This window comes from Macrobrachium rosenbergii, chromosome 21 (genome assembly GCF_040412425.1).
Source record: "Macrobrachium rosenbergii isolate ZJJX-2024 chromosome 21, ASM4041242v1, whole genome shotgun sequence".
Lineage (NCBI taxonomy): Eukaryota > Metazoa > Arthropoda > Malacostraca > Decapoda > Palaemonidae > Macrobrachium > Macrobrachium rosenbergii.
This window is the reverse complement of record NC_089761.1, coordinates 44,748,261-44,769,272: the sequence shown is the minus strand read 5'-3', so window position 1 is coordinate 44,769,272 and position 21,012 is coordinate 44,748,261. Positions and strand designations below refer to the sequence as shown.

General features: G+C 37.9%; 1 protein-coding gene across 1 annotated transcript in view; it reads left to right on the top strand.

Annotated features, from left to right (window-relative positions):
• LOC136850106 (glucose-6-phosphate 1-dehydrogenase-like) overlaps nucleotides 1–20,433 on the top strand; it is a 67,964-nt gene extending 47,531 nt beyond the window's left edge. Inside the window, exons 4-6 of the mRNA XM_067123654.1 lie at nucleotides 4,704–4,837; nucleotides 5,507–5,658; nucleotides 18,941–20,433. Coding sequence (XP_066979755.1) covers nucleotides 4,704–4,837; nucleotides 5,507–5,658; nucleotides 18,941–19,127 — 473 coding nt within the window. The 3' untranslated portion in view covers nucleotides 19,128–20,433. The remainder of the gene's footprint in view (nucleotides 1–4,703; nucleotides 4,838–5,506; nucleotides 5,659–18,940) is intronic.
• The last annotated feature ends 579 nt before the right edge of the window (nucleotides 20,434–21,012 follow it).

Genomic DNA, 21,012 nt, shown 5'->3' with positions numbered 1-21,012 from the left:
TAGAGATTTGAGTGTTTATATGTCGTAAATAATTTTTTTTATGGTGTTAATTTTCAGTTAATCAAAGTGATAAATAACATATAGCGTGAAACAGAAAGCAGTTCTCTCAATCGAATTTGGCAAAATCACGATTAAGCATTGCAAATATCATGTGTATAGAAACGTGAAAATTGAAGAATGATATTGAAATGCAGTCCCCTTAGAGCATGCGTTTCTATTATTCTCTTCCAAATTGGCCCTTGGGGTTACGGTTGATGCCCAGAGGGTTTTGGGGGGTGGGCCCTTCAAAGAAAATTGTTGCCTTCCGAAAAGGTTCAGTAACCGAGCGTACTTTCTCTTGCAAGGCCTCCCGCATAGGTGACCACACCCACGGGGGCTCATCCCACACCCCACCCCCTCCCCCCCAACACAGACACACCCCCGCAACATTCTTGGGCCGTATTCTAGTTCTCAGCTTCATTTTCTCTTTCTTTCTAGGCTCTTTCCTCTCTCTCTCTCTCTTCTCTCTCTCTCTCTCTCTCTCTCTCTCTCTCTCTCTCTCTCTCTCTCTCTTAGAATTTGTACACTTTTATAAATTATATTTTATATAATTTTTTAACAGTTTATTAGGTAGTTTTTTAAAACATTTCTTTTGATTTACATTCCTGGAAGAGTTTTTCATTTTTTTGAAGGTTCCTGGACATTGTTCTTTTAACGCTTATACCAAGTTGTTTCATCTTGTACTCTTGGCTCTGTCATGTTGTATCTGCACTTTTGAAATAACTTTCCCTCTCTTTTTGTGCTCACGAGACACAAGTCACTTTAGATAATTACTTTCCTGGTGTAGAATTTTCCACTGAATTACTAATTGGTTTTTCATCTGCAAAAAAAAAAAATACGAAGCAGGCATCCCTTCAAATTGTTTTCATTCGATAACCAAAAGATGAAAGGCAAAAAATTCAGTTTATTTTTTGTTGTGTCACGCTTTATGCAGAGTTGAAAGGTAGAGGTCAAGGTCATATGAAACCTGTATACTAATGTAATGTTCAAGGTTTGTTTGAGTAATTGTTCATTACAAGAATAAAATTGCTGTGATAATCCTGTACCAGTTTTAAGGTCTCACTAATTCCGAGCCGTTGACGGTTAATCATTGAGTTTGAGAACGTAAAACTTTATATTTAGGGTGGTTTAGGAGAGATATGCCTTACACAGTAGAGAAATTTAAAGGCTTAAAATGAATTTGTCTTTGAAATTCGTGTTGTTTCAAAACTTCAAGTGACTTAAGCCATCGACATCTTAACGTAAAAGAAATTCGGTATTTTTGCAGATAGAATTCGATACTTTTGTATTGTGTAGAGAATTTACTATGGAGACAATAATTACAGAACAAGAAATAAGTGAACATTGTCGCTAAAAATTAGTCTGGAAGGTTTTTAAGTTTTTTGTTTTTGTTTTATCATTTTCTTGAGAAAGTGGATCGTGTAAGTTGTCCACAAGGGCAGCAGTTTCATTGAACTGATTTCATGAATGGCCAAGATGGAATTTTTGTGTTTTGCCTGTTCCTTTTGCCTGGAAAAATTGGAAAAATTATGTGTTCGTACATGTAAACTTTTAATGTAAAAATGAAATTTATGTTTGTACATGGAATTTTCAGATGCTAGCAAAGAAATTCGAGACTTTACTGATAATAGTGATATGTAATCAGAGATTTTTTGGGTAATCAAAGATTTATGCAAGTGGCAAAGTATCACAGAATATAAACTAATATTTTGTAAAGTACGTCGATAAACACAGGTTCGTGTTCGCTCTTATTCATACTTCTCAAAAGTTTTTTTTTTTTTTCCAGTTCAAGCTGAAAGCGTAGATATGTGAATCACACATAACATTTTCCAAAATTCACTGTCATTGTACGCATGCGCATATGCTAGGGACAGTTTATTGTAGGAGGAAGATATTTTATTAATTTATTTAGCTCTGTGCCTTGCGCCAGGGCAGATTTGCCTCTAATTCCGTAATCCCTCCTGATTCTCGTCTCACCTGTTGCATTTCCTCCAATTTAGAGCAGGTGTCTGCACTTTCTGGTTACCTGAAGTTTCTTTTCACGCGCGCATGACGTGTCATCCATTGCACTAGTTGTGTCTACCAGCTTACACTAGATTTTTTTTTCCCTTCAGTTTACGCTGTTGCTTTTGTAATATTTCTTTAACTAATATTACGCATAGATTTGTAAACTGACTTATAAGTAGGTGCAGTTATGTATTTTTTTTTTGTGGGGGTGTGGTTTGTGGAGGTATGAAAGGTTCCAGAAATGTGCTACTACTAAAACTTGGAGTTGTTTCCTGTCGTTGCACTTTAAAAAGAGTGTCCACAGTTCTTGACCTAATTTCTAAACACAGTTACCTACAATGGCTGTGTAATTAAGTGGAAATGTTATACAAAGCAAACAATGGTGATATAATTTGATTTTTGTATGCCATCAGACTGTGCAGCTTACTTATAAAGAACAAATAAAAACAGTCAGTATGAAATCCAGCCAAGTAAACTTTGTCTTCATTTGCTTTTATAATTTACTGTCCACAAGCAAACCATGTTAATATACATTTCTTCTTGATTTGACTTTCTTTATTCACTAGATTCAATTGATTTTTTTTTCTTGGTGCCTTACAATCTTGTACCTTGTACTCAATTTCATCCTCGCTCGGTTGCCCTCACCGTTAAGTAAACTGTGTATCCTTCTTTGTCCATTAATACCACCAACACCCTTTCTACTAAGTGCTTTGTAATCAGATTTTCTATATCTGCTTTTCCACTCTCTTCCATATCTCAGACATCCAACCTTTCCGTTCAATACTTTCTCGGCGTCCAAGTGTCGATCCAGTGTGCAGGGAGCCACTCACCAAAGTGGGATTTTTCCCATTCCCCTTTTCAGACTTCATGACTGCCGTTATATAGGCTAAAACTAGATCAGCGCAATGCTATCCTCTTTTATTTTCATTTTCATCTTTTCCCTTTACAATTTTTTGGCTGTCGATTTCAGATGATATATTTCTTCCCACTTACTGAATTAAGAACAGTGAAGTACTTGCTAGAAAATTAATTTTTATCATCCTTTAAACGAAAAAATACAGTGGTTGTAGAATATGGCACTTATGGGAAATACGTATTATTAATAATAATAATAATAATAATAATAATAATAATAATAATAATAATAATAATAATACTGAGCACAAGTACATGATGATACTGTTATACAATGATGCAGAAAATGTTGGGAAAAAGTGTCTTGCCATCAGTTTCAGTGGGGAAATAAAATGGTATCCTGCCTTTTACCTCCATCTGTGAAAGTGAGCAGAGAATATGTATTCACATGTACATACCTGCTTATAATTACGTGCTCTTACCTGTCTGCTAGCTGTCAACAAGATAATTAAATAATAAGTTATGAAATTTTATGGAAGGGCCATGGCTCAAAGACTAGTTGATCGTTTTGGAGATCAGTCATGCACCGGATGCAAATCCAGTTTTTTTCCACTGGGGGAGGTAGGCTACCCACTTTCTAGCTAGGAATGTGATTTCCCGTAGCAAGAAAGTCTTAGGAATGGCGGCATATTTCCAGTTTGTTGTTGAAGATTGTAAACTCAAGTAAGTTAATCTATTATCTGGAGTGGCTTTTAGACCGTTTTCGTTACATTTATAGATTTCGGTTCTTTGGCGTGTGAGGTTTAGGTCATTCTCATTATATTTATAGACTTTTCCATCCGGGTGACGATCGGTTATCTCGTTTATCTTATCAGATTGGTGAGCTGTCACGATCACACGATCTGATAAGTTGGTCTTGCGAAGGACGTCTGACTTCACTTTTTTATTAAAGCAAGGTCATAGCAGAACGAAATGTTCTTGGTCTAATAGACTATTCGAGTTACTAAAGACTAGGTTTTTATGTTTTGAGAAAAACCTGGAGATTTTTTTCTGAAGAAGTGAAAAATAGAAGAAAAAGGGACTTTTATTTTAATCTTAGTGTTAGCTAGACCTAAACTTTAAGAGATGCTGGTTGCTTCCTGAACCAGTTTATTGAGACCTTGCTTATTTTTCTTATTATAGATGAAATACACAAGAAGTTTCTACTCCTATCATAAAGCTATTTTAGATGTCATTTCTCTTGTTTGTAATTAGTTTCTTTTCCATCATCTCCATGTTTCAAGAAATAAAAAAAAAAAATACTAGAAAAATTGCAACTTCAGACATTTCTACTTCCCATGAACGGCAAAAGAAGGATAACCATGGTAGGAAGGTGGCACCGACTAGTTTTCCTAAAGAAAGAATAACTTGAAATGGAATCTTTTTAAAAAAAAATATTGGGCAGAATAAGTAGCGAAAATTAAATAAAAATATTTACGGCATGCACACATCTATGTAATACGTAAATGTCTTTAAATTGAAGTATTACTGCATGTGTACATACATTCATTCAAACATTATAATACAAGTTTTAATTGGGAACTGAAATGCATGCCTAGTCGATTTCTGCTAATTAAAGTACAGGTATATCAGTAAAATTTAATGTATATTTAAACACACTTCTTTACTTTACATCTTTCTAGTTTTCTTGAGACCTGGGCTAACATTAGTGTTGTATGGGTGGATTATTTAATAGCATATGCTTTGCTTCCTGTGTTGTAACATTTCCTCTGTGCCTTTCATCTCCACCATTACCATTGCAGGAAAAGCCTTGAATGAGCGCAAAGCTGAGGTTAGAATCCAGTATAGAGATGTCGCAGGTGACGTTTTCCATGGTCAGAGCAAGAGAAACGAATTGGTTATCCGTGTCCAACCTGGAGAGGCTATTTATTGTAAGGTAAGGTTTTCACTTTCGATGGCTTTGCAACTTAGTCATTACAGTATTTTAGTAAAGCAGCTAAACTCCTTACACTGCATTCGTATTACTGTTTTTAAGTAGCCCAGCGCCTAATGTGAAGGAGCTGGCAGATAAATTTTAAGTTGTTGAATATTGAGCAAGATCTTGATGTGCAAATGACAGCCTTTGAAGCAGGTTTGCTGTTGTTTATATCTTGTTTGGAATTTCTGTGAAGAAGGAAGGATTCGTGTATCCCTTTACTGGGATTATAATGAGGTGGTGAGTAAGAGGTAGGTTCAAGGCATTCTAATTTATTGACGCAGAATCCCTGACAGGTCAAGATGATTAATGATCATGACAATTACTTATTAGATATATTTTGAAAAATACCTAATACTGAGGTTTTTTAATTATTAGTTTCTCATTAAACTCTTTCTGTTCACCTGAAAAATTAAGGATAAATATAAGGGTAAGGTCTAATGTTAAGGACAAAGATTTTCATGGCAATTCACTAAAGGTTAGGAGATAGATTTTGCATGCTCAGTTGACCTCAGAGAGAATCTAGAAATAGTTGTATTGCAGTAAAATTTAGTTTTCAAGTGTAGTTTTTAAGTATATTTTTTCTCTTCACTTTTTGCTGTAACTAATTACAGTACTTGTGTTTGGCAGGTAATGACTAAGACTCCTGGTATGTCATTCGGACTAGAGGAAACTGAATTGGATCTAACATATGGTGACCGCTACAAAGGTGCCAAGTTGCCTGATGCTTATGAACGTCTTATTCTTGATGTATTCTGTGGTTCACAAATGCACTTTGTCAGGTATGTGCTTCATACGTGTTGAAATGTGAATTATTAGTTTTTCTCTTACTGTGAGGTGTATATTTCCTAGTGTTCTGCAGTTTGTACTCACACGAAATTTCAGATAATTATCATCATTATTATTATTATTAACAATTTAACCAGACTACTGATTTAGTATTCTTAACTCTCATAAGGCTAGCCTAAGGGTTTGGTTATTTGCAAGTACTGTACAGTATACTAGATATTCCTTCATACATTACAGCTCCTTTGGTCCTCAGCAAATGGATAAGCTGAAAATGAAAGTTCTATTCTTTTTGGGTATTATTTCCAAAACTTTGTTTGCTGTGTGTTGAAAACTTTACATTCTTAGTAAATTTTTAAATGTAAGTGTTGCTTTGCATTCTATGACTGAGTAATGTGGGTTGTTTATTAAATACCCGTTAGTCAAATGAGTGACTAAATAGAACAATAGTAGTTCTGTGTGATGTTTCTGTGACCAGGTCCTGGGTGATTTTTAGTCAAATGAGTGTGACTAAACTGAGGAACAATAGTGCTTTAGTGTGATATTTCTAAGACCAGGTCTCCAGTGATTTCAATCTCAAAGATGAGAGATGACCTTAGTTTACTCTGGTGAGTAGAAACAAGGCTTTGAAATGAGTAAACAAGGAGGAAGCATGTGGGGAAAAAAAAGACAGAACCTTTTCTTTACTGCTAGAAAGATTGTAGGAACTGCCTGCATAATGTTAACTGTAGATAACTGGACCAGTGGAAACACTGTCAAGATGAGACCTGTGGCAAGGAGGTGAAAGAGTAGCAGCAGAGGAAGAACTCTGATGGGAGATGGATTAAAGGGACAGGAAAAGCAGCAGAAGCTGTAGTGATAGCGTGAGGACTTAAAGAAATATCTCTGGGTTTCAGAGTTTTCTTCATTAAAGGGCTCACATTTAATTTTAGTAAAGCTGGGAGGAGAGAAAACTGGTGATAAGCAACTAGAAGACTTGAGAAGAGAGATCATGCATGACCCCCACTATAGTATTTCTTTTCCAATGATCTTTTAAGCTTTCAGAATCCCAAGTGAAGAGCATCTATGTGGACACTGATCAAATGCCTGTAAGTCTTAGAAGAGAAGAACAGGGGTTATACTACACAGATCACTTAAAGCCTCATCGTCAAGTCATCAAACCCTACTAAATATGTGCTTGCAGGAATTCAGTCAGAAAGATTTAACATCCCAAACCAAAGTAAACCATTCCAAATACTGTACATATCAATGAAGAGGTGTAAGGCCGTTCTTTGAAGAAGCAGACATTCTAGCATGAATGGCTGTTGAGCCCAAAGTGTGTCAAAAAGCAATAAGCAAATCATTATCAGAGGCTGCAATAAAGTCCCAATTCTTAGCCTAAAACAAAATTCATAAAGACTCCATTTTTACAGATGAATGGACAGCCATATAAAAATCTCAAAAACTTGTAAAGTGAATGAAACAGTTAGCAGAGGTTTCACAATTTACTCAGATTCCTTTGGTGCTCTCACAGCCTTTAGATAATATAACCCTTTTCATCCAACTACAGTATTCAGAAAATCTAGGGATGGCACCTGATAAAACTGGACTGATTTGCAATGGGGCCAAGCCCATGTTGGTATCAGAGGAAATGAACAAGCAGATGCAGAACCAAATAAGCAGTGAAGCTAAATAGTATTGACTATCCCTCAGTACAGTATGCCGACATTAAATGACCTATCCTGTCTTAAACAAAAATCAGAAATGGAATTCTTTCTCCGAGAAGAACTTAAAATAGAAAATCTATCCATTGGTTGACTTCTGCCATTATTATACCAGAGAAATTGTAGAGTTGAAACCAGGCCGAGTAGAATGAGGATATTTCATACACATTAATCCACAAGTTTATCCTGGAGAGACAGACCATCCTTCAATGTGTGATCTTTGTGATATCCCCCTTTGTGTGGAAAACATATTGGTAGGCTGTCCCAAATAATATGTGGACGAGAGAAGGCAAAATCATGTTTTTGATTCCATATGTGAGATTGTAAATGATGTCAGTGTTAACAATGTCATGGATTTTTTAAAAACTATTGGCATTTATTATGTTTAACAACTTTTACTATGATACTGAATAACCAAACAGTTCTAAGGCCAGGTCATCATACCAAATTTGCATAAATCAGTCAATAAACAAAGATCTTTAAATAAGCACTGACTTTCAAAAGCTCTGCTTAGATTTTGGAAAGTTTGGCTAATAACCAATCTATTTTTCATAACAAGAACATAGCAAAGATGTACTACAGTAATTTGCAAAGATCAGCTTTTCAGGTTCTGACTGTCTATACTAAACAGAGTTCTGTGAATACAAAATTTCTTAAGGATAACATCATCTGGCATCTGGGAAAGGAATGAAGAAGGATATTCATGAAGATCTTCCATACATATTCATGGTGGCAACCAAAAGCAGCCATTATATTTGTAATGATGACTATGGCCTCAGTGAACTATCTCTCCATAGCCTTTCTCAGGAATTTGTACAAGAGGTAAAGCCATCTCAAATAGAGATGATGACCTATTCATGTTCAAAAATGAAGAGGCAAAACTGGTTTGAGAGGATCTTTCTACAACTTACCAGAACAACTGCATGAATTACCCTTCAGCAGACATGGAAATGGTTGACCAATCCCATAGGTTGGTATTTTTAACAGGAACTTGGTCTCATGTTTGTTCTATCTACAGTCATTCCAGAATAACTTTAATCACCCTTTATCAGACTGGAAAGTGGTCGAGCTCATCCTGTATGTTGGTAACTTTAGTAGATACTTGGCTTCATTGTTGACGATGGTCTTCCCTAAACAGTTAATGGTTGAGGTGAACTAGAATTTGCCTATGTAGAGTTCCCTTTGCTTTCTTGACATTTCCTCTTCTGTAGACTAAATATCCCTACATAAGACTCTTTCTGCAGAGGCAAGAAAATGGAAATTATGGGAGTTTTAGCATGTACCCAACCACACAAACCTGCAAATAAGGGGTCAGTCTGATTGGTTAAATGATGGTTACCAAAATTAACCAAATAGATTAACCAAATCACTGAGTTAAAAATCTTAGTTCTTACAGTCTGGACATTTTGATGTTTTGCAGTAAGCCAAGTCTCTCTTAGAGGCTCTTCATTACATATGTGCCACCACAGTACAGCAAAACTTCCAGTGCATATCCCATTCATGGACCTGTTCTTAATTTGGTTCCTGTTTTCTTCAATCACCCATTCTTGCTTCCAGTTACTGTCTGTAGCCTCCAGCACAATGTCTTCCTGGTCATTCTTCAGCTTTTTACTCACTCTTGTTCTTCTCATTGGCTACCTCTGGTACTCACAGTGATTTGTAATTTCAATCTCAAGCTTCAGCTTGCTTGAAGTCAACATCAAGACCATTTTCATACATCAACCAAACAAGAAGGTAGGCCAAGGAACAGATGGCATTCCAAGGAGGGGAGTTGGTTGAATGTTTGTTCTCTAACCACTGTATCTTTTACAAATTCATGCCTTTAGCAAACACTCATTCTCCTTTAATCACTATTTTATTCTTTTTGGCTCAGGCAGATTTTCTCCACTCACCCACCTGATATTAGGTGCATGCTCCTTGGAATCTCAAAGTTTACTTGACTTTGGGCTAGCACCTCAAGTAAAAATATATATGCTCCTTCTCTTGTAAGAACTTTTAACATAGCTAATGCTTTAGAGATTTGCATTCCTTAACCATCAAGATACTATGGCTCATGTTTTTTTGGCTCTCCTACCCATTGTTACCTTTCTCAAATCTTTTAAACAGTCCCTGTGCAATTAGGTTTGTATTGATAGAATGAAATTAGTTTTATAAAAAAAAATATTGCTTATAAATTCAAAACTCCTAATACCCTTGTGTACTGCTTGTTGAATTATGGTTGGCTGAGAGAGTGAGTTTTCTTAAAAGAAACATTTTTTATTACATCATCTCCTGCCTGAGTAATAATGTAATTGGTGAAGCCCTTTATTCATTATGAATAATATCAACCATTACATCAAAAAATGGGGATCTTGTTTTATTGAGGTAGTTGTATATTACTGTTGGTTGGGATGTGACGTGAAACAAGCTCATCTAAAATGTAGGTTCTTTATTAGGTAAGGTTACAGTGCAACAAGGGACAATATGTGTGAGCAACCGAACTCGGAGAGGGGAAGCAGTGTACTGCTAGACATTGGATTTGAATGTGTTCAGTTGCCACTTATCAGTACATATGAGGCAAGAATACAATTGCCACTTATCATTATACAATTTTATATACATAAGAGGTGAGAATACATTATGACAAATACATGTTACATATAGATTACAGTATCTACAATTACTGCCACTGACATTGTAACTAGTCAAGAGACTAGAGAGAGAGAGATTAACATAGGAAAATATATAAGCAATACAATAAGAACATATGTAAGCAATCATTACAATAGAAATCATAACATCAGAGCTTAGCTTACTACGAGGAATCATATCCTGTTGCATGAAGATCATAGTCTGTGAGGCAGTTCAAATATGATTAAGTACTAAACATGAGAATATAACATTGCAATACTTTGATCTGAACATGTTCATAATTTGAGATTTCCAACGCTGAGTCACATAAGGTATCTTGCTCTTATACAAGACATACAAAACAGTCTCTGCACCTTTTACTTGTAAGTAAACAAACATTCATAAGTTTACATCCCCCTTAGTTGTTACCGAACAAAATGCTTCTCAACATTTAAAAGAAATTAAAAGTAATCTGTAATTTTCCCAGGTAAACAAACCAATGCCTTTTATATAGAGGTATTCTTCAGAGTGGGCTGGAGCAGTCATTGAACTTGTTAACAAGGTAGTTGTCTGGTAGTTGAATATAAGATCTCTGTCCAAAGCACACAGCAGAGGCTCAAAGGGTTTCCTGGAAAGGCTCCCCAGCACAAGAAAAACATCCTGCTGTGGAGCCAGAGTTCCCAAGAAGGACAGGATTGTTTACAGCTTCTCATTAGCATGGATAACTTTACCAAAGTGGAGAGATCCAGCCCCTTCAGATTAAAAACCTGCGAAAAGGTTATGCGTTTGCCTTTTACTGCATAGACTGCTCCAAAGATGGCAGATGACCTAGGAACACTTGACAAAGCTGAGCTGGTTGTTCCTGCCAGGAGAGGAATTGCACCATCACTTCTCTGAGACTCCTCACATGAGACAGTGGTGGGAAGGCTCTCGCCACTATTGAGTCATTGAGTATGCCCACATCTTTGCCAGCTGCTTGGGAGGTAGATCGGACTTTTCCCCGTTGACCATAATATCCCTGTGTGTGGCAGAAGGCAAGAAAGCAGTCTGTCCTGAAGCCATATGTTGGAGGACACCAAGGCTAACCAATCATCTAGGCACCACAGCAATCAAATACCTCTCAAATGGGCCCAAATTGACACCAAGGTGAACTGAGGGGGCCATTGCTAGTCAGAAGCACAACACTTTGAAGCATAGGTACTAATGAATGGATACTTGACCAAAGTACACATCCTTCATGTGTATGAAAGTATGAAGTTACCTTCTCTAATAGATTCCAGCTCATAACGTGGTTTCCATCATTCATCGGAGAAAGGTCAGTCACCGGTCTCCATCCTTCACTTGACCTCTCTACAAAGCCTCTGTTAGATTTCAATATTTAACATGTGGTTTCCATCATTCATCGGAAAAAGGCAAGTCACTGGTCTCCATCCTCCACTTGACCTCTCTACAAGGAAGAAATGAATACAAAACCCCAAACGCTCATGCTGTGTGACTTCCAGTGCCCTTTTCCATCATCGCTTGCTCTGCAACTCTGAAGGATATGGTTGGAACAGTATTGGCAAGTTCAAGAGGATATGATGAATAAAACCTGTATCCATCCCAAAAGACTGATACTACTTGGCCAAGGTTCTGCTCCCTGCTCCTGCCACTTGGCCCAGTGACAACACAAGCATGCCCCTACTCATAGCAGTGGAGAAAGGGATTGTCATCCTCAATAACTACCTCCCTCCTCCTACCCGTTTCCTCCCTAACTGCAGCTGGGGAAAGATTAATTATTATTATTGGAAGTAAGAAGACCCTCTTTCAAGCATGCTTTGTTTAAAAGGATGGCTGCATTGTGCAAATTGATTTTATATTGAGTTTTTTCAATTTTTCTTATAATTTACCTTTCTTGCTCATCAATATTGGTCAGTAATTGGCCAATGTTCATATTTTGGTGGGTTTAAACAGCTTTTCTATACAGCAGAATTTTATTCTAAAAAGAGCGGATTACTGAAACCTGGGTTTGTAAATCCGTATAGAACTCAGTAGTTCAACGGTATGTTACTCATCTTAGCGTCTTCATTTACCAGCAGATGGGATTCTGGGTTTTCTTGGTACTTTTTTTTTGCAGTTTTTCTGTCGACATGTTTTGATCAGCCCGTTGGTCATCTTCTGGATGGTCAAGATGAATCTGGAGACACAGGGCGCATATGGTGGTATTTATAGGACATTCTTAGGTAGCCGAATTATCATTGGCTGGCTTGGTCAATTCTTCTTGGGCAGAGCCTTCTCTCGTGCAACGATGGTTGTGTGCACTCTTGCGTGCAAGCGCTGGACTACATGTGGGAGAATGAAGTATTAGGAGGATTGCTGCCTGCTGATGGACGCTCCTGATTGGTTTGCTCATCAGGAGTGACAGTGGGTGCCACCCTTTGCTCCTGATGTCGGTAGGAGGAAGGTTTCCTGTGTGGTATTGAGACTAGGCTTCTCTCTCCCGATGTGTAGGGCTTCCAGAAGGTGTTGGTGGCGATGGCCAGTTGTTAGAGCTATTATCTCTGTGTTAGAGATAATGTCACTTCTTTTTATTCTTGGGTTATGGGCAGTCCTGGCGTGATTAAAAATGGCACCCTCCTGGGCATGGCAGTAGATCTTCTTGGAGAAGCACAAGGTAGTCATACTGATGTAGGAGCCGAGGCACTCTCGGATGGGGCATTTGTATTGGTAGACCACGGTTTTCTTCAAGGCCTTCTGCTTTGGAGGGAGGGTTATTTATCATCACCAGGCTGCTGGCTTTCTCATTCCTGTAGAAAACCAACAGCCTGGTGATGAGAAATAACCCGGTACCCCCGAAGCAGGATCCCTTGAAGAAAACAAATGTGGTCTACCGATACAAATGCCCCCGTCTTTGAGTGCCTCAGCTCCTGCATCGGTATGACTACCATGCGCTTCTCCAAGAGGATCTCCTGCCATGCCAGGAGGGTGCCATTTTTAATCACGCCAGGACTGCCCATAACCCAAGAATAAAAAGAAGTAGAAGTGACATTATCCCTAAGATAGAGATAATAGATCAACAAACAACTGACCATCGCCACCAACACCAGCTGGAAGCCCCTACACATTGGGAGAGAGAAGCCTAGTCTCAATACCACACAGACCTTCCTCCTACCGACATCAGAGTGAAGGGTGGCACCCACTGTCACTCCTGATGAGCAAACCAATCAGAAGCGTCCATCAGCGGGCAGCAATCCTCCTAATACTTCATTCTCCCACATGTAGTCCAGCACTTGCACGCAAGAGCGCACACAACCATCATTGCACGAGAGAAGGCTCCACCCAAGAAGAATTGCCCAAGCCAGCCAATGTTAATTCAGCTACCCAAGAGTGTCCTATAAATACTGCCACATGCGCCCTGTGTCTCCAGATTCATCTCAACCATCCAGAAGATGACCAACGGGCTGGTTGAACCATGTCAACAGAAAAGTTGGAAAAAAGTACCAAGAAAACCCAAAATCCATCTGCTGGTAAATGAAGATGTCCAAGATAAGGAACGGTTGAACTACTGAATTCTACGATTTACAAACCCAGGTTTCAGTAACCTGCTTTTTTTTTTTTTTTTTTTTAGAATAAAATTCTGCTGTAGAGAAGCTGTTTGAATCCACCAAAAAAAAGGAACATTGGCCAATTATTGATCAATATTGATGTGCGAGAAAGGCAAATTATAAGAAACACTGAAAAAACTCAATTGTATTATTATTATTCAGAAGATGAACCCTATTTATATGGAACAAGCCTACAGGGGCCATTGACTTGAAATTCAAGCTTCCAAAGAATATGGTGTTTATTAGGAGGAGGTAAAGGAAATAGAGAAAGAAGCGATCGCTTATTAAAAAAGAAAAAATTAATTAACAAATTAGTAAACAGATAAAACTAAGTAAATTATTAAAATACATGGACAATTGTATTAAGGTAGTAATGCATTGCATCTTCGCTTGAACTTGTGAAGTTCCAATTGTACAACATCCTGAGGGAGAATGTTCCTCAGTCCAACAGTGTGAGGAATAAAGTACCTCTGGAACTGAGAAGACGAAAGGAGGCTTCCCTACCTTTCAGTCTTAGAGGAAGAAGTCTGGGCTACCTGTCTGGCTTTCAGAAGAGCAGGTTTCTTCGCAACCCCAAATGTTGAAGGCTTTGCTGCACCTGAAGGTTTAGCCGTGGCAGCCTTTGCATGTTAGGGCTTGAAAAAAAAAGTATATCTTAGTTTAACCAGACCACTGAGCTGCTAGGGCTTTGCATGATTAGATTTATTTTTACGTGGCTAAGAACCAATTGGTTACCTAGCAACGGGACCTACAGCATGGTTGATAGAAATGAGTTTCTTGTTCTTCAGTCGAGATTCAAACTCGCGACCAACATGGAGCTCCAAAGAACTATCAACTGTCTTCAAGCAAAGCTCAACTGTTGCCTACACATTACTCTTTGGAAAGCTTAGTGATGAGCCAAAACCAACCTTTTGCTAGTGAGGGGTTACTCTCATGAGAAACCTGTCTAGAGAAGAGAAAGGCAAATGCCTTACCTCAACCTCCAGACGCCAGCAACATACAGAAATTTGCCTTTTCATTGCATGACTAGATACCTGTCCTAGAGTAATCATTGTTCAAGTCAGTACTTTCAACCAAGGGTCAAGCCCCAAAACAACCTGGAGAGAAGCTATGATTAAGGACTCCATGGTATTCACCTCTGAAAACAAGAACAAGACTCTCCTGATGGGGTCTAAAGGGAAGGTCATTTGTCAGTTAGCAGACTGATGTGTCCAACTGCAGGAAGTAGCCTCTGCATTCTCGGGTTTGCAGGAAGTAGCCTCTGCCTTCTCGGGTGTGTAATGCCTCTGCTGAGATGAAAGTGGCAGGGAAGGAGTTTGTTCACTATGCTGGATTTGAAGGAACTACCCAACCAGCAAATAAAGTCATTCAGCTTCTCCAAAACACCGCACACTAACTGTGACCAAGGCAACCAGACTTAAAGTTTCACCTTCGAAGAGTTTCATATAGAAAGCTATGAAGATGAGGTTGCCTTCCCAAGGCTAATGCTCACATTTGAACATGATAATCTCTCAAAAATAATGTTGCAGCTCTGCATGCAGGGGTTCCAGAGGAGAGGGACCCCTCAGGACGCATCAGGTCCCTTGAGGCACGAGCCGCACCCTCTTCAAGTGATGATGTTGCACCAGTTGTCTGTGCCGTTCCTCATTTCCCAGTCTTGTGACAAATCAGACAAACTCCTTGCCAGAGAAAGCATATTAGATTCAGGAGAATTGCTGTTGGAACGGAGTATGGACTTTGACCCTGCCACTCCCCTGCTCCCAACTTGGTAGCCAAAGCTAGTACACACAGAAGGAATGAGCACGAGTCTTGCACCCACTTAGCCAACTGTGCATGACAGGTAAAATAGAACAAAAGAGATCTCTTCCTCAAGTGAGAACACTCAATTTGTATATACTGAACAAGAAGGTGATGTTAGCTCTCCCTTACATGCTCCTAAAGTGGAGCAAGAGGGAAAACCTACCCTGTTGCTAAAGCAGGCATGGTCCAGGGACTGCACATGTGCAGCATGAATGGATTGCACATGCCCCTCTCTGCGAGACTAATAGAGGCACGACAGGGGTTCTCTTGGGCTGCCATGATCATCATGATCACCAGTGAGCATGTGCAGAGCAAGCAAGATGTGCAGACTCATCCAGGTGTGGACCTTAGGACCCACAGGAGGAGGAGGCAGGAGTAGACCATTTATATAAGTGGGAAAGTACTCTGGCACCAGTCCTGCTAGTTACATTGATCATGTGCCAGTGGTTCCACACCTCTTCTCTCCTCTGAAAGGACAAGTGCACTTGAGAAGTCCAACTGGACTACTACTTACTGAAGGCCATAGACTTTCCCTTCTTCCCTCTTAACAGTCGAAGAGAGTCCAGTGATGAAGATGAAGACAAGAACACAAAGAGGAAGAATGCTGAGAATGCTTCTTTCCTTTCTTCTTGCAAGTATTGTTTACCTTCAACACTAAAGGGATGTTTGAGGCCAGAATCAAAAATGATAAAGCACTCATTAAAGATCTGCCACAAGAAAAAACTAATTAGGATTGATTTATGGTTAGTAAAGCTGGCTTCGCAACATCTAGGTTATTGATGCCAATAATAGAATTACTGCAAGAAGAGGCTCCCTCTTTTTTGCATCCAACAAAGAAGCCAAGCCATCTGCTCTTCCTCCTCTGCCAGGATGTTGAAGAATTCCACAAAAGACAAGACTATCTGGGATGTTCAGTGTAGACCATATCTTTCGCAGGTACTTGTGACATCTTTCTGGTACCTGGAACATCAAAGTTTCATAAGAGTGAGGGCAAAGCAGCTGCTGAAGAAACAAGTCTGCCAGCAGTTACTCATTCTCAGAGGAGAGGGCATGGATAGAATTCTTATCAACAGGAGTGCTCTCTCTCCTAGAAGGGGTAGTGCTACCAGGTAGTTGGACCAAGATAGAAGGTGAAAAGAAAGGAGATAGATGCTCCATGTCCTCCTTCCTCCACTGCAGAGAAGACCAACCAGCCCATTCCTTGCAAGGAGAGGAATGGATGCATGTCTTCCCCCTTCAGAAAGAGCAATACTTATGAGGATGTACTGCTGTGGGAAACATTTAGCGCCCAAAGGACACCCACGCCCCTTACAGTGGCATTGGTCGTGCTTTTCCTTCATAGTGAAAATACAAGAACAGACAAACCAAAATCAACAATAATGCAAAGCAAGGAAGAATAGCAGACTACTCTTCCAATTACCCAATGATCACATGGGACAGACAGCAAGTGAAGCCTGTCTTCTCTATCCAGCAGTCAAAGAAAAGGTAAATGGTGACACTGAGGGGTATTCAACCCCCTTGCCCCCCATTTCCACCAGTCAGCTATCTTGTAACCTGTAACAAGTTCAACAACCACTTCAACTTGCAATGAAGGATACTCTTATATAAGGCAATGGACTGTATTTCCATAGGAACAACTAATCTTTCAGGAGGTTTCCCTTTATTCATTCTGTTGGAGTACTCTGAAAGTACACTTGGTGCTTAAATATCTTGAGCAGTTTGTACACTTGGCGTAATTAACTGATCAGCATATTTTAAAAATTACTTTCAGCCTACTTTTACATCATAATGTAACCTATATATCCTGTTACACATATGTCATGGTAAGATCATACAATTTTCCAGAGAAGAGTTGGAGTGAAATGTCATATTAGGGGTTTTCCCTCTTTTCATAACTTTTCTGTCCTAGGAGAGAAATGTCCTACGTTTGGAAGATTTTCTGCCTGAAACTGTTATTTTAACTAACACTGCATAAAGGGTACATAAGATCTAACCTATTCCTAATCCCCCTCCCTGCCTCATTTAATACTCAGGAAACAAATGCAATGGGCTTTATTGTTCCATCTGGCATTACGTGCTAATATTACCTCTAAACCTGTTTCAAGTATAACTACCAATCTTGCTGGCAAATCCATTTTTGATAATGCGCTAGGATTGGGGGTAAGGTTATGTCTGCCATGATTTTTTCAAAGATTTTTGCTATTCACTTGCTCAGCTCCATTCAGCATCCTTACTCATTAGTTTATACAGTTGATGTGCAATTATTGCCAAGTCTATAATGAAATTTTCATAACAGTTACCAAACATTTCTTGTGTTCATGGAATTTATGAGAATTACTTCATATTCGCTCTTTCCTACATCTGTACTTATAGCTACTGTCTGTTTGGCAGACTTTCAACTAGGAAATCTGCACAGACTTGAGATGTGGCCACTTTTACTGCAGTTGCTGTATGTCTTGCCTGCAGCAGCAGATCTGTATCTATAGCATGACTAATCAAACCTCAAACTGTGTGTGCCTGTATGACTGATACTTCTACATCTGGGCTAGACTTATTTATCTGATGAGATACCCCTTTTTTGGTATATTGCTAACTCTGTTTAATTGCTACTTAACTTACCTGGCCATTAATACCATTATAAGTCGTACCTGCTATTACACTAGATTGAAAATTAGCAATTTCTAGAGCTCTTGCAATTTCCTGTACCTTTTGTAAGGACAGGTTTTTCTTACAGCACTTTTTTTCTTAGCTCTTGTGAACTGAACTTTTCTAAATCTATCTTCCAAAATGAAGTAAATTCACATGTAACAGCCTATTTCTTTAGCATAGCCACAAAGAGTCTACTTTTCTCACCTGGAGTCTGATGTGTTTGTAACAGAGAGGATTCTAAGTACTAATCACCTGAAGAGCAAATTATTCTGTGAGAGCCTGAATCACTCCTTCCATAGTGTCATCAACTGGCTCCTGGATATTGATGGTAGTTTTATAATATTACCACCATTTAATGGGACCAGTATTTACCTGAAATGGTAGAGATGTGTTACATGACATCATCATTGCTGATTTACCCTAGATGTAGGGTGATAATGAAAAATTAATATTCCTCTATCTTCTTTACTGGTAAGCCAGCATTGTAGCAAGAAACAAGGGAGAAAGATACAAACATAAGTGATATAAAACAAAGCATACAAGTACTGGAGCTTAGCATACTACGAGGAATCATATCCTGTTATATGAGATAGTACTAAGAGAATCTTAGTCAGTAAATAAGATTTAATACTAAACAAGAGAACAGCATTGCATAACTTACCATATAGTAATACTTAGACCAGAACATGTTCACATATGAGATTTCCCATGTTGAGTTATGCAAGATATCTTGCAATTACATACAAGACATACTTCAGTGGATGTTTTCCTCTAACAGTGGATGTTTTCCTCTAACATGAAATCTAATTTCTGTTGCAATAAAAAAATTTTTTATTAGAATGACAGTCCTAATTAAAGCTATGATGTGCATCTACAAAACAAATATTTGAAATGAACTTGGGTTTGTATAATACTTTTTCTTTTTATTACAGGAGTGATGAACTTGCTGAAGCTTGGAGAATCTTCACTCCATTACTACACAAGATTGAAAGAGAAAAGCCCAACCCTATTCCTTACAAGTATGGATCACGTGGACCTGCTGAGGCTGACGCAAAATTAGCAGAGAATAATTTCAAATATTATGGGTCATATAAATGGACAAAGCCAAGTTCTTTGTAAAGGTTACCTTGTTATCACAAGGTAAGATGTGAAATGAGAGGTTTAATGAAAGACTACTTTTTACTCAAATTGTAGCAATTTGACAATTAATTCTGTCTAGCTGTTTAGTATGTCATCCCAAGCTAAACACCATCACAAGACAGTTATGGCTTTTGAAAAAATATACTCTGATTTGGAGCTTTTGCTTCTTTTGTAATAAATCTTTGACTTTCATTCCATCACACAAAAAAAAAAAGATTCATAGTACATTCCAGTTCAAGTTTAATTTGTAGTTCATATTTTATTAAAGCAACTCGGTAAAAACTTTAAAATACTTTTAATCAACATAACTTTATATCTTCCCCTGTCGTATTTATATTTTATTTCATTTTTAAGATTTTAAAATTATTTTTGTATGACTGCAAAGCCATGTTATAAAAAATGAAGTTTATTAAAGTTCTAAGACTAACTGGCCTTTTACTCAAATTTATTCATGAAAGACATCAGGAAAGGGATGAAACAGGATATCTTGTTGGCATGTTGTAAAACTCGTATTATACCTGAAGTTTGTTTCATTTTTAGTCAATTTGATTCCCATGCCAAAAAAATTCTCATTTCAATATGGAGACTACTACAAGCTGTGATTTTTAATATCTTACTTCATAAAATAATGTCCATTATTTCCTTCTTACACAAACTACTGTGCTCATAAGCAAAGCAAGTCTATTTGTAAAATATAATACATATTCTGGACACTATTTTTTTAAATAATGATACTTTAGTGCCAGAATGTCTTTTAGCACTAAAGAGGCTACTACATTTCATTTCAAAAACTTATTTTTCCAGATTTTTATTACTCTCATCATGACAAGTTTTCTAAAAAAAAAAAAAAAAAAAAAACAAAAAAAAACTTGGTAAATTGGAGAAGACATTGTCATGTTTTTCTTTGAAGCCTCTTCATTGCTTTAAGATGGGCCTTAGATAATTTGGGTGATGGGGCTTTTGATTAAAAAAATTTAGCAGGTTTCTCATATTTTCAAATATTTATTTTTACTGATAAAAAATAAACCCATGCATCAGTTACATAATCTATTCCTATTACAGAATAAAGTACCTGTATTTATTGATGTCCTTTAACTGTGTGTTTGACTCTAAGCATCCACTCCATTGGTTTTTACCAAATCTTAATGCAGATGGATTACCTTCAGCATATATTGAATTGTCTGTCTTATTACTTTTTAATTCATATAGTATATCATGACATTGAATATTTATGGATTACTGGGTTTCACGCACAAAAATATTCATAAATAAAAAATTACTTTTTGATTCTGTTTTATATCCATTAGAAATTAGTATGCTGTACCACAATTTTGGTATGTGTTGGTTGGCTTCCAAGAAGACCAATTACATACAGAATCTACATGGGTGTCTGTAATGCAGGTATTAAATTTCAGGCTGTTCGAGGCAAGTCAAGATATTTGGGCAGAATGAATGTAATGTGATTCATGGTTTCTTAGTCAAAGCAGCCAACCTAAGCCCCTCAAACTTTGCCCAGCTCATTTTCTCAAAGTTGCAACATTTTTGCCAACTGTGCCGCACAATACTGGAAGTGATCTTTGTTGTTATCCCTGTCTATTCAAGACTTTTATTTTCTTCTTTTGAGAAATTTACACAACTAATTGCCTTCTGTAACTACTGCTGGTTATGAAAAGGACAAAACATCCTTGCTTCCTGCTTGAAGCAACAGCTATCAACAAATCTGGAGAACCCCATATGTAGGCTATCAAAATTCCTGACAAAAACCAAGTAGAAAATGTCTAGCCTATTTGAGGTCCAACTTTTCTTATTCAGACTAAGAACTTCTTACTGCATACTGTATTTTGAGATAAATTCCAAGCACAGT